The sequence below is a fragment of the Aethalodelphis obliquidens genome, unplaced genomic scaffold (assembly GCF_003676395.1).
Source record: "Aethalodelphis obliquidens isolate GAN/ISIS:26980383/991018 unplaced genomic scaffold, ASM367639v1 scaffold12, whole genome shotgun sequence".
Classification (NCBI taxonomy): Eukaryota; Metazoa; Chordata; class Mammalia; order Artiodactyla; family Delphinidae; genus Aethalodelphis; species Aethalodelphis obliquidens.
In genome coordinates, this window is record NW_020837956.1 from 8,411,472 (window position 1) to 8,425,093 (window position 13,622).

General features: G+C 37.5%; 2 protein-coding genes across 9 annotated transcripts in view; both read right to left on the reverse strand.

Moving 5' to 3' along the window:
- Positions 1 to 4,798, reverse strand: part of DYNC2LI1 (dynein cytoplasmic 2 light intermediate chain 1) — a 44,963-nt gene extending 40,165 nt beyond the window's left edge. For 3 of the 4 annotated variants that reach the window (XR_003434056.1, XM_027113247.1, XM_027113249.1), the window contains exons 1-2: positions 4,677 to 4,798; positions 2,676 to 2,793 (exon numbers count right to left, since the gene is read on the reverse strand). Coding sequence is in view for 3 of the 4 variants with exons in the window: in XM_027113247.1 (XP_026969048.1) it covers positions 2,676 to 2,793; positions 4,677 to 4,684 (126 nt within the window). In the remaining variant the exon portion in view is untranslated. The remainder of the gene's footprint in view (positions 1 to 2,675; positions 2,794 to 4,676) is intronic. The other variant, XM_027113248.1, reaches the window with a different exon arrangement.
- Positions 4,799 to 6,957: 2,159 nt separating this feature from the next.
- The window catches only part of PLEKHH2 (pleckstrin homology, MyTH4 and FERM domain containing H2), a 107,833-nt gene continuing 101,168 nt past the window's right edge, over positions 6,958 to 13,622 (reverse strand). For 3 of the 5 annotated variants that reach the window (XM_027113253.1, XM_027113250.1, XM_027113255.1), the window contains 2 exons: positions 11,464 to 11,601; positions 9,724 to 10,203 (listed from right to left, as the gene is read on the reverse strand). In XM_027113253.1, coding sequence (XP_026969054.1) covers positions 10,024 to 10,203; positions 11,464 to 11,601 — 318 coding nt within the window. In that variant the 3' untranslated portion in view covers positions 9,724 to 10,023. Of the gene's footprint in view, positions 10,204 to 11,463; positions 11,602 to 13,622 lie in introns of those variants that run through there. The other 2 variants (XM_027113251.1, XR_003434058.1) reach the window with 2 other exon arrangements.

Here is a 13,622-nt window from a genome sequence, read left to right on the forward strand (position 1 = left end):
AGTTCCCTGTGCTATACAACAGGTCCTTGGTTATCTATTTTATATGTAGTAGCACATGTATGTTAATCCTAAACTCCTAATTTATCCCCCCTCCTTCCGCTATCCACTTTAGTAACCATAAGTTTTTCTTTTCTTTTTATTTATTTTTTTTTGCGGTACGCGGGCCTCTCACCGTTGTGGCCTCTCCCGTTGCGGAGCACGGGCTCTGGACGCGCAGGCTCAGCGGCCATGGCTCACGGGCCCAGCCGCTCCGCGGCATGTGGGATCTTCCCAGACCGGGTCACGAACCCATGTCCCCTGCATCGGCAGGCGGACTCTCAACCACTGCGCCACCAGGGAAGCCCTGTTTTCGTTTTTCTTTAAAGATTTTTTTGATGTGGACCATTTTTAAAGTCTTTATTGAATTTGTTACAATATTGCTTCTGTTTTATGTTTTGGTTTTTTGGCCGCTAGGCATGTGGGATCTTAGCTCCGGATTAGGGAACGAACCGGCACCCCCTGCCCTGGAAGGAGAAGTCTTAAACACTGGACAGCCAGGGAAGTCTGCACAAGTTTGTTTTCTATGTCTGTGAGTCTATTTCTGTTTTGTAAATAAGTTCATTTATCTTTTGATAGTCTTTAAGTTCTTAAACCACATACATGAATTACTTTAATAAAAGTAATTTAAGATAACAATAAAAACAGACTGTAACAAAAGATCCAGTCTAATAAAATTAAGGACAAAACAACATCATAAATGAAAAAGGCTTGCAGACCCCAAGCTCCAACTTAGTGAGCAGGGTTATGTGATTACTAATATTTTTCTGTACAGTAACAGGAACACGGCATCTGGCAACAGAGAAGCTGGCAGACCTGCTCTAGTTGACAGTAGGTAAGCAAAACCTGAAAAATTCTGTTTTATCCTGAGAATTTCACATTAGAATAATTCCAGTTGAGTTACTAGGATTATGACAGATAGATAATCCATGACGTGTAGAGTCCATGACACGGACAGTGTCTAAACCTTCTACAGTTGTTAAGGAAAACCTCAAAAATTCTGTTCCATCCTGAGAAATACACATTAGAATCACCGCAGATAAGACAATCCATGACTGACTGATATAGAGTCCCTGACACAGAGGCATGGCTGAAAGAAACGTTAAAGTCGAAACAGAAAGAAACGTTAAAGTCGAAACAGAAAGACTCAGGGAGACAAGGTGGTTGCCAGAACTATTAGAAGGGTAATTTTTAAATATATGAAGGTTTAACAAGTAGAAGAGTAAAATTAGACTTACTCTCATACTTTTACAGGTCAGAATTCAAACCAAGGGGTGGATGTTACAATGAAACAGACTGCAATTTTCCAGCAACTAGGCTTTGTAACTAGGATTTTCTAGAAACAAAAACGGAAACAGCCTGCCTTGTAAAAGAGAACACCCCCATTGTTGGAAATATTCAAACCTAGACCATACAACCACTGTTTACAGTGACTAGAACCCTGGGGGAATCTAATTTCTCATAAAAAAAAAAAAGCACCAGTGCACAATCACACACAATTCTGCATACATTTCTAGGGAGTTCACAGACCCCAAGAAGTACCTCCATGGATCCCAGAGTAAGAATCCCTATTGCAGAAGAGTAGACTAGGGCTTCCCTGGTGGCACAGTGGTTAAGAATCCCCCTGCCAATGCAGGGGACATGGGTTTGAGCCCCGGTCCGGGAAGATCCCACATGCCGCGGAGCAGTTAAGCCCGTGCGCCACAACTACTGAGCCTGTGCTCTAGAGCCCCATGATCCACAACAAGAGAAGCCACTGCAGTGGGAAGCCCATGCACTACAACGAGAAGCCCGTGTACCACAACGAAGAGTAGTCCCCACTCACCGCAACTAAAGAAAGCTCGCACACAGCAACAAAGACCCAACGCAGCCAAAAATAAAATAAATAAATTTATTTTAAAAAAAACAGTATATCGCCTTAAAAAAAAAAAAAAGAAGAGTAGGGCTTCCCTGGTGGCGCAGTGGTTGAGAGTCTGCCTGCCGATGCAGGGGACACGGGTTCATGCCCCAGTCCGGGAAGATCCCACATGCCGCGGAGCGGCTGGGCCCGTGAGCCATGGCCGCTGAGCCTGCGCATCCGGAGCCTGTGCTCCGCAACGGGAGAGGCCACAACGGTAAGAGGTCCGTGTACCACCAAAAAAAAAAAAAAAAAAAGAGAAGGAGAAGATATCTTCAAGGTTCCTTCTATTTCTGTGACACTAGTTTAAGACAGTGAAAGTTAAACATATTATACTCTATATGGTTCATGTTTTTATTATCTATATGCTTGTTTCAGCTGTACAAGTTACCTATAAATATGACCATCAGAATAGTATCAATATTTATGGTGACTGTGCAAACTGGGAAAAGATAACTCCTCTGGGCTGTCTAGTCAGAAACACATGCCCCTTCCTCTGGGCTGCTGTGGCCCAGGTCAGGACACACCGCTTGACAAGAAGAGAAAGGCTGGGTGTTAGTCCCTACCCACCTGTGAGGAGGGCCCAACCAGATCCAATGTAACCAGCAGGCCGGAGATTGGTCATCTGGTTAAAGGGTTGAAGTACCTAAATTTTTATCAAAGTATTACAATAAATTTTACCACTGGTTGTTAAATCATTACAATACTTGGGAAAAAAAAAAAGTAGGAAAAAATGCATTACCCCGTTTTTACTGCCAATGAAGAAAACAGACTTTTCTCCAGTTTCAACTCCATTGCCTTCACTTCCATTACTTCCCCGTTTTTCCACTTCAGCTGTTGCGATTTCCCAGAGAGTTTCACTATATGAGGCAGAAAACCAAAATTCAGAGAAACAAAAAAGAATCCTTTCAAAAATTTCTTTCCAGCCCAAAGAAAATTTATTTCAGTCAGATTTATAAAACAAATCAACATCATTTGGGGGGGACAATTTACTGGTAAAACTTCGGAGGATTAGTCATTCTCTTTGTACTAGATTGAAGCAGAAAATGATAAGCAGAGTCTTTATTGCCAGGATTTGAGGTTGTCTGATTTGGGGGCTTCCGGGCAAGGCTGAAAGCTGTGTGTGTTAGCGTCTCAGACACACATGAATGTACAATGACTTTTAGAAACGCACAACTTGAAAACCACCAACATCTAGGAAAAGAGGGAATGTGTGAAGCCAGTGTACCACATAATCTTTGCCCCCTGGAAGTTTTTGGCTTTGTTTTTTAAATTATATATTTTTTGGCTCAAGATTCCTTTTTTAAAATATAAAAAAGGGGGAAAATCACCTAAAATCACTTTTGAAAATCATCTTTTCATTTACCTCTCTACACACTCATATAATTTTATACAAATAAGATTATATCGTTTTTTTTTAAGTAAAGCCTAAATGAATTATGGAGTATTGAACTAAAAATACATGAGAAAGATTTGATGTGTTACAAGCTCAAATCTACTACTTTCTACATAGAGTATGCCAACTTGAGCAAATTACCTAACCTCTCTGGATCCTTCATTGCTTTATTAAGTCAACAAGTATTTCTTGAGCGCCTAATATATGAAAGCTGCTGTGCTAGTCCCCAGGCTTACCTGTTTCTTCACCTCTAAAATGCTGATAAAAAAGAATACCAACATCATAGGATTGCCATGACTGTTCAAATGTGATAATTCATTTAGGTTAGGGCCTGGCCTATACATAATCACCTAAAATCAGTGACTGTTTATAATCATTATTATTCAAGAACCAGGAATGAAAAAAAGGGGTTAGAAAAGAGCAAAACAGGTGTCCCTAAATGTCTGCACTAAAATTCACACATTTATTTCACAGGTGAGCCCCTAAGAACTCAGTCCGGGCCTGTTTGTTCTTCAATTACACACTATTTCTTCATTATTGTGATTATCTTCTTTCCAAGTTCCCAGCAGAAAAGAGAGAAGGAGGTGTTGTAACCAATTAAACCGTGATGGGAAGCTTAAGGTTCATAAACTCAACAGAGGTCACACCGCCCATCCACCATGTGAGAAAAACAGACTTTCCTGCTCTGTGATGGACTCCAGGGCTCATCTCTCCCGATGTCCTTATAAGTCGTTTAGAGAAGGTTTAGGTAGGACCTTGAGAACAAGCAACTGAAATAGACATCATAGAACTGAAGAGCTAAAATGTATTTGATAGGTGATTAAAATCCCACCCCCACCCCTGCTGCCCGTTTATATATGACCTTACATTCTTCACAGTGCCTTCACAAGTTAGGCTCATTTATTGTTGTCGTGAACTCCTGCACCCGGAGCCGAGGTCCCTGAGGAAGTGGCTTGTGGTCTGGTTCACTGCCTGAAACTGTTCCTAGAACTTTCCCTAACCCTCGAGAAACTCTTAATGAAAAAGTGAATAATTGGAGTTGAATGATCTTTCAAAATCTCTTAACTTTTCCACCTGGGGAACTTTTCTACTTGCTTTCGGCAGAATCCACACTCTCAAGGATAGTGCCTACGGATCCTTGACCAACAAGACAGGAATTGCAAAGAGGACGAACTCACAATTTTCTTCCACCAACGGGTCCCGGGAGGATCTCCTCTCCCCAAATATACCCGCAGCGGCCTCTCCCTCCACCCCTCCCCCATCTCCACCCCTTCCTGGCTGGGCTGCGAAAGAAGGGAGGCTCTCGAGGGGAGCATAAGCCAGGCGCAAGCAGGGTTGCAGGGATACCTGGGCATCGTGGCTCGGCCGCCCCACTGTCGTGGTCTCCGCGTAGGGTCCAGCCTAGAATCAGCGGGGCCGCGAGCTCTGCGCGAGGCCGGCTTAGTGCCGGCTCGTGGGTTGCTATGGTAGCGACGTCACCAGTAAAGGTTGCGTATAGAAGAGGGGCATCATGGGAAATGTAGTTTTCGGCGTTCTTTTCGAGCCTCTCATCTTCATCCGTTAGGGTGGGAGAGAGAGGCGACAAGGGGTAATAAATCTGGGACCTAAAAACTCTGGGCTGGAAGTGTTCTTTTATTTTAAAAGTATTCCACTGAGTACCGACTATTTATATGCCAGGGGTCTCTCTCTCTTCAATTACTTTTCTCTCCCCAATAGCAGTGAATTGAGAATGGAGAACGAAAATCTCCTGAGCTGTTTTCTAGTGATTTACTAGAGGCAAAGAATATTTACGATTTTAGTATTTTCCAACTCTCTGCTTGTTTGGTTGTTTCAGGTTTTATGCAATAGCACATCATTTATTAATAAGTTAATAAAGCAAATGCATCTCCATAATACTTCATTTACTTTATCTCCAAATCAATAAAAAACATTATTACTATATGACATATACAACTAATTATAATAACCCAAAGGAAGCCAGAGATATAAGCTATTGCAGAGAGGTACAAACAATTTATATTAGAACAAGTGACTAATTATGCCTCAAGGAGTTGGTGAAACATTCATGGCAGTGACAGTATTTGATCTGTTTTGATTGACTGAAGGAGAAACTGTTCCTCTACTGTTCTGCCATTTGGCTTAGTCTCTATGTTGTAATGTTCAAGAATGTGGGCTTTGGAATAAGACAAACTTAGATCGAAGTCGGGACTCAGTCAAACTAGCTAAGTTGCCACATTGCCACAATGGAAAATAAGTCAATTTCTCTGAGCCTTAGTGTCCGATCCTGTAAAGCAGGGGAAAATTATGAGTTTTAAATGAGATAAATACATGTAAAACATAACTTATGTGTGTCTGAAACATTATAAGTGCTTAATACTTGTTATTATGGTGACGTAAGCTGCTGATCAGCAACTTTGAAGAAAGAAACACAAGGAAATGAAGCAGATGGTTCATAGGAAATAAAAGGCATTCACTTCAGATAAAATCTTTCGGGACAAAATTCTCCCAACACGTAGGTGCATTTTGGAGACATAGGAGACTACAGTTGCACATAGGAAGGGAAGTAATGGACTTCAATGGAGAAAGGATGGTAGCAAGTGAGGCTGATACATCCATCATTGAATCAGCATTGCCTATAAACTCACAAACTGATGTGGGACAAATTGTAATGAATTGCAATGATTTGGGTTCTGGAACTTTAGAATCCCTTTGCATGTTAGTTGGGAAGCCATATTGATATGGACAATAATGGCAGCTAACATTTTGCCAGGTGTTTTCTGTGGACTAGGCACAGTACTAGCATTTTAAAGTATAATGATTTGGGTAACTGGGATATGTGGTTGAAGGAGCCTGGTAACCAGGAAGGTGAAGGTTATCTGCCTGGGCCCTAATCACCAGCACTAATTCAGGAGTGATTCAGTTGATTCACCTTGATCTGATTAAGCAGGTGAGTTCTCTTTTCTACCCTTATGCCTCCTGAGGCTTCAAACTTGGACGAAGAAAGTGACTTTCCTGGGTAGATGAAAATTGTTCTCAAGGTAAAATATACAAAGATTTGAGCTCGTCTTCTGAATCAGCCCAAGAAGACTCACAGATTTCAATGGTGGTGATGGAGGAGGAGACAGTTTTATGCTGCTTCCTGGATGAAACGAACAACAGTGCAAAAGGATAAAGGTGTGTGCAGAGTATATTTGGGGATCTGTGAATAGTTTGGGGTGGAAGCATATAAAGTGCCTGGTGGGGCTAAGGTGGGAGAGCAAACTGGACAGGTAGATTGAGCTACAGTGAAGGATCTTGCAGTCTGGATTTAACTGTGTTGGCGATGAGAAACCAAATAAGATTTCAAATAGGGGTGTGCCATGACTAGACCTAAGTTTCAATGAGATAATTTTCTGCAGCTATGTGAGGGATGCTTTGGAGTCTAGAAGTCCATATGGAGGCTATTAACAATAGCCCAGAAAGTGAGAGTTTTTATATTTTTTCCTTGTTTTCAAAGTTACATGAGCTTATTGTAGAAAAAAATAGTATACAGAAAAAACTGAGAGGGTATAATAAGCAAATACCAGGAGTAACAACTATTAAACATTTTGATGTATTTTATTCCAATCTTTTTTCTCACAGAATTGAGATTTTACTGTAAAGTTTGTTAACATTCTGATTTTAACATGTATTTTCCCATATCAATTTTTTAAAAACCCATAATAAACATAGCTTTGATGGCTACATAAGGTTCCACTATATAGATTTTTAATAATTTACTTAAGCATTCTCCTAATATGAGTGTTTGAGGTTAAACACCTAACATGAGTTGGGCCAGTCAGAGTCCTTTTCTGGAAATTTTCAAACAAGAATTAGGAGAATCAAGTCATTCCTTCTCTGGAGGAAACTGGCATATTTCCTGCTAAATGAAGTACTCTTGTGGCAATAAAATCCCTTTTTTCCTTTAGGAAAAAGAGAATAGGGGGAAATGTGAGAGGAGATGCGGTCCCTGCATGAACCAGTTAGCAGAAAAGCTTCTCCACCTTATTAGTCCTGCTACTCACTTTTGCTTCCTCACTCTCCATATTCCCAAAGCCTTTGCTCCCCTGGAATCAGCCCAGAGACTCTGCAGTGACGTCCAAATTCCATGACAGCTAGGAGGTGGGTGGATGGGTGAAATGTGTTCTCGGCATCTCAGGACTACTTAAAGCCTTTTTCTAGAGAAATATGGTTATCCATGGTGGTTAATTCTTCAGGATTATACTTCAGTACAATTATGGGTTACAAGTGTTGTTACAGGAACCTGACTACCATGTATTTTTTTCCTATGGAAAAAATGTCCAAACAACCACTGATAAACACATTTTTCAAGCAAATACTTTATAAGTTGTGACTAACTTTTCTTGTAAATTGAGAGTTAAATTCATTTCTAAGCTATGGCAGTATTTGACTTTAAGGACACACACAGAAATCTAGAGCATTCAAAATAAAATTTTAGACACAGTCCAATCAACTTACCTATAAGGAGCTTATTATGAAATCATGGGAGAACCCCATGACTTATACATATTGTATATGTGTCAATATGCGTACATACATATGAAACTTACAATTTGCCAAAACAGCTTCCTTTTATAAGGATAAAACAAAGCAACACAGAAGACAAAGCATGAGTGCAAGAGAAGGAGGTAATAACTACCATTTTCACTAGTAGTACACCTCAGCTTTGACAATGAAAACATTAGGTATTTCTTGAAGATTATTCAAAAGATAATGCTTGAAATGGGTTTTGTAAATCATTTATTATGATTGAAAGGGAAGAAAATGATAGGAGACAAATATTACAATTAAACATGTAACATTATTCTCTTGTAACCAATCATAATAACATACTTTGAATTTTTTAAATGGCTATATAAAATTTCCCAGAAAATAAAATTTTCACATCATCAGTTACAGAAAATTGATTTCTTTCCATCAAAATATTTTATCTCTGCTCTATCAAAAATAAATGCCAAGTCTAGGGTACTACCATTTAAGCTAAGTCTTCACTACTTGTTTAAATTAGATTTTCGGGGGGCTTACCAGATGGTGAACTAACTATTGCCTGAGAATAAAGTCCTCACACATATGTAACAGCTCTGCCAAGCCTGTGGTTCACCGACTAATGATTATTAAATGGTTTTCTGGGAACTCAGAAACTACTGTATCCCAGCCAAAAGGCTCCTGAGAGTCATCTCAAACTGGTAACCTATTTATTCTCAGAAATTAATTTGCTTACCCAGTGAGTGGTTGTGGTTCAAAAGATTTAGGAGAAATAGTAAATGGCAATCTATTTCTATGGTTTTTTTTTTTTTTACCTTTGTCATTACCAATAAAGCAAAATCTTACTTGATCAGTATGCTTCTTGGCTCTGTCCTTTCAAAGGACGCTAACATGGGATGGAGCATTTTTAAAAGGCTTATAGTGAGAACAGTACATTGCCATAGGGAGAAAGCAGCAAAAAAGAAAACATGAAGGCTCTGCCAACAAATTAATTCAGCAGCTAACTTTTTTTTTCCAATTGGTTAAAAAAAATACCATACACAGAGTGATAAATATACGTCCAAAATATAAAATATTCTATACATAAATAAAATTAAGTATACTCATGATTACTATTTCAATTAAACATTTTTGCAATGTAATTTTCATGTCTTATCACAGTTTCATTTTTATCATGAATAATAAGTATTTTGACACAAACCGGAATGTACTGATCACTTACGTAACCTAGTAAAGTAATACGTTTCTAGACTCTTTCACCTAAAAATTTACCTCCTTTGACAGAAGAGTTACTTTCTCTTTCCTTTTAAAAAATATTTTTGGGAATTTATTTTTAAACTATAATTAAAAAGGACTGTATGAGGAAAAGCTTTAAGAATGGTCTTTGTTTTCATAGATATTATTATTTAACAAAGCAAGGTCAAGAGGACCCAGCACTAATGCAATGAAATGTGGGCAATATTCCAGTGAACTTGGGTTATGTTGACAGCCAAAGAATGTCAGAAATCACTGTCTCATTTTAAGTTTTACACTCCAGTGATCTGAAAAAGTGACAGGGTACACTTTCTAAAACCACATAGGAGGTTCTGGTTACCTAGCTCCTGTTTTCTCACACAATGATTCATAGGGCCAGAAGACTTACTGCACTTGCTCTAAAATTTACCCTTCAACACCACCCTGCAGCTGTTTCTTAAACTGTATACTCTACTTCTTTCTAAACACCATATCATTAATTAAAAGCACATTTAATTACAGTACTTAATTTTTTGGCAATGAGCATTGCCAAATAATCAACTGGTTTGCCAAATGAGAGTTTGGAAAAACTCCCTTGAATCTCACTTTCTGAAGATTGTTAGAATATTTTTTTTAAAAAGAGAAAAAAGCCTTGATGTGTCTGATGGCAAAGGAGAAGGTGATGGAAAAAAATGACAAATTCTAACCCAGTTAAGCTAAGAGAAAATCAGCATGTGGGAAAATCTGTGTTTAGGTCTTATTACTAGCATTCATTTGCATATTTATGAATCAAATGAAAGAGAGTAACCCTCATTATTTTTAAAGAATGGACCACTACTGTGTGTGTGCCATGCTGCCAGGATGTAAATGAACTTATTTGGAGCCGAGGCAGCCATTGGTTAGAGAACAGGGAGTGAATGTTCAGGTCCCTGAGCTTTCAGAGTAAAGTGGGGCCTTTGGTTGGTCTGCTTGACAGAAGGGGCTGGCTTCCCATCACCCTGGCTTGAGGACCCTGGGTCCGAGCTGAGAGCAGCGCTGGAGCAGAGAGGTGGTGAACCACCTTCTGCTGATAGAAGTTGTTCATGTAGCTGGCGATCAAAAGAGTGATTTCAAGAATCTAAAACAAGAAAAATGGAATTGTTATTCTCCTGAGAAGTTCTCATCACTTCCAAAAGAGAGTGAAGGGTTGGCCATGGGTGGTCTCCATCTGCAAGTACCCAGGCTACCAGATTTCCCTTTTAACCAGATCAAGCAGTGCAGTACAGTTGATCCTTGAACAACACAGGGGTTAGGGGCCCCAACACTCTAAGCAGTCAAAAATCCATGCATAACTTTACAGTGCCCCTCTGTAGCCACGGTTCCTCTGTATGCGCAGTTCTACATCCATGGATTCAACCAACCATGGATCGTGTAGTAATGTAGTATTTACTACTGAAAAAAAATCCATGTGTAAGTGGACCCGTGCAGTTCATACCCATGTTGTTCAAGAGTCAACTGTACTTACATGTTCAGCACCATCAAGGCACTGACCTATTTTCCCATTACTTAAACCAGCAGAAAGTGATACTTTAAAAAAAAAAATCAAATTTAGTGGCAACATTAGAAAATGTGACAGTAGTACAATTCTACCAGTTATCCTAAAGCCACATTTGTGAATACATGAATAAGAAATTCAGTGTATTATATCAACTCTTTAAACTAAAGCACTGAGTGTACCATGATCTTCTACACTTACAGACTTCACTTAAGTATAGATTTAATGAAGAAACATATATGTCATTTTTTAAAGTTTCAAATTCTAAAACAGTAGTCTCTTTTAGTTGAGAATTTTAAGACAAAGTCTTCGAAAAATTAAATTCCCATTCTTTTTCCTAAAATCAGAGTTACATGTTAGAATGCAGCCCTTTTATTTACTGCTTTTATTTAGAGACATTAAAACTACATAGTTTGCTAAAAATAGTAAAGAAACAAGTATGCCTTAATTTTAAAACCTCACTCTTCTCAATAATGAGTCTATAAAGTGAATTACTACAAGTACATAAGGTAATGTACTACAAGTACATAAAGTACCTGACAATAACAACTTATGCCAGGACCACTTATTTTGAACTTTCTGTATACCAGGCACTGGGCTATAAATACTTTACACTTCCTTCATTTTATTCTTAATCCAGGAAAAAAAAAAAGGTAGCATCATACCATTTTTTAGATGAAGAAACCAAGGTTTAGAAAGATAAGGTAAGCCAGAATTTGGACCTATGGTTGTTTGATTGTAAGTAGAGTCTGTTTTCCCATGAGGAACTTATTCTTTGTACAATATATGTTTTAGTATGAAAAAAACTAGCATAAAAAAGTTAGCATAAAGCCTTCTACTCACCTTGGGTTTTGCCATGGCAAAAAGTAATTTCTCTGTTGGTTTGTCCTTTGAATGTGCATTGTTAATGACTATCATAAAATCATCTTGATAACCTCCAAAGGTCATTAGACTCTTGTACACATAGCTGATTATTAACCTCTTCAAAGAGAAATAAAAGTAAGTATGTTATACAATCTTTATTTTCAAAGAAAGATGAGAGATGATTAATAACATGTATCTCCATTAAAATGATGATGTGGTCAACCACCGCAGATGGAAAATATGTTTTAAAAATTCCATAAAGTTCCAAAAAGCAAAACTTGAACTTGCTGTGCACCAGCAACTATTTACATAGCATTTACACTGTATTTGTCCTTAAGATTTCTATCTGTCTATCTATCTATCTATCTATCTATCTGGTTGAACCATATGAAACTGATTATTTTTAAGGTTAAAAAAAGGTCAAATATTGGCAAATCCACATAGTTCACCCTGATATATAAACTTTGATATGTGTAAACATAAACAGTATCATGCATACTACTTCTTTTTTAACATTCTGCTTCTTTTAACTTAACATGTTATGAACATCCTTCCATGACAACAAATGTACTTGTATAACATTTTAAATGATTTTATAGACATTTATTTGGATTTTATAGACACATAGACATTATTTAACTAATCTCCTATTGAAGAATATTTAAGTTTTTTTATTTGTTACTATCTTAAACAATATTCCAATGAATATTTTGGGACATATTTCATAATACACATAGCCTAATTATTTCTTTGGTTATAAACCTCAACAGCTAAAATTGCTATCTCAAAAAAGTAAGTCTTTCCAAACTCAAAAAGGTTATACCCATTTACATTCCCAGCATTACAGTCTTGCTAACACAGGATATCATTATTCTTTTGAAACCCTGCCAATCTGATTGGTGAAAAGTAGAATCTCACTGTATTAAACTGAATTTATTTGCTTGATGGTGAGATTAACATTTAAAAATACATTTATTGAACATTAGTATTTCTTCTGTGAATTGCCTCAGCCCATTTGTCTATTGGTGTGTTCATCATTTCCTTACTGTTTGAAAAAACATCCACATTCATAAAGGATACCAACCCTTCATCATACATGCAGCAAATATTTTTTCCCAATGTGTTACTAAAACAATTTAAATAATATAAGTCAAAGATGTACAGCCTAAAAGGAAAGGAATCTGCGTATCTAATGATCAGCTTGCAAGATTCTGAGCAGACCATCCCAGCAGTGAACACCTCTAGTGCTGCAGGCTGGCAATGTCTACTTCCTGACCTGTATGTCCATCTCCCGGGATCTAGGAACTGGTTTACTTAGCTAAGGTAACTCAATACTTGTGTACTACTTCTGTTGACTTTAAGTCACTGACTTTATAATCTATCTTCAGATTATCTATTCAAGAACTAAAAGGCATTCAGGAAACATAAATGCCTTCAAAAAAGTTTTTCAGCAATTATAAGGAGAAACAGTTAACTATAACACTAAAGGATAACCTCGTTTCCAAGAAATTCTCAGTGATCCTGACTATAGCCACAAGTAGGAGAGCCCACTACACCTACCAGGTGAATTTAGCAATCCTTGCCTACCAGGTTAAAAAAAAAAAAAAAAAAAAAAGAACAAAAATTTTAAAAGTACTCTGATACATATAAAATATGATAGAAAATAAAGTAAATTTCAGATAAATAAATGAGTAAATAGAAATCACAGTTTGATTTTATATTTAATCATGTAAAAAGCTCTAAGATACCGTCTATGTACAAATGAACTGGTAATTGATATTATGGGATAGTATAGAAATTGTTATAGAAGGCTTCATGAAACTGAACTTAAAACTTTGGTAACTGAAGTTTCTACCTAAATGTTATCTTCAACAGTTGCATTTTACACAGGAAGCAATCTTCCGAACACAATAAATGAACAGTCATTTTACAAATACAACCATGATTGCAATTTAGTCATGGTATCTTAATATTTTTCTCATATACAATATATAATCTGTCTAATCTTGATTTAAAAGATTAAATTGTAACCATAGTTATATTTGTAAAATGACTATTCATTATATAGTATTAGGCAGAGTGTTTTCTGTGTATGAGAAAAGTCAGATAAAGATATTATTACCTTCTGTTTACAGTAC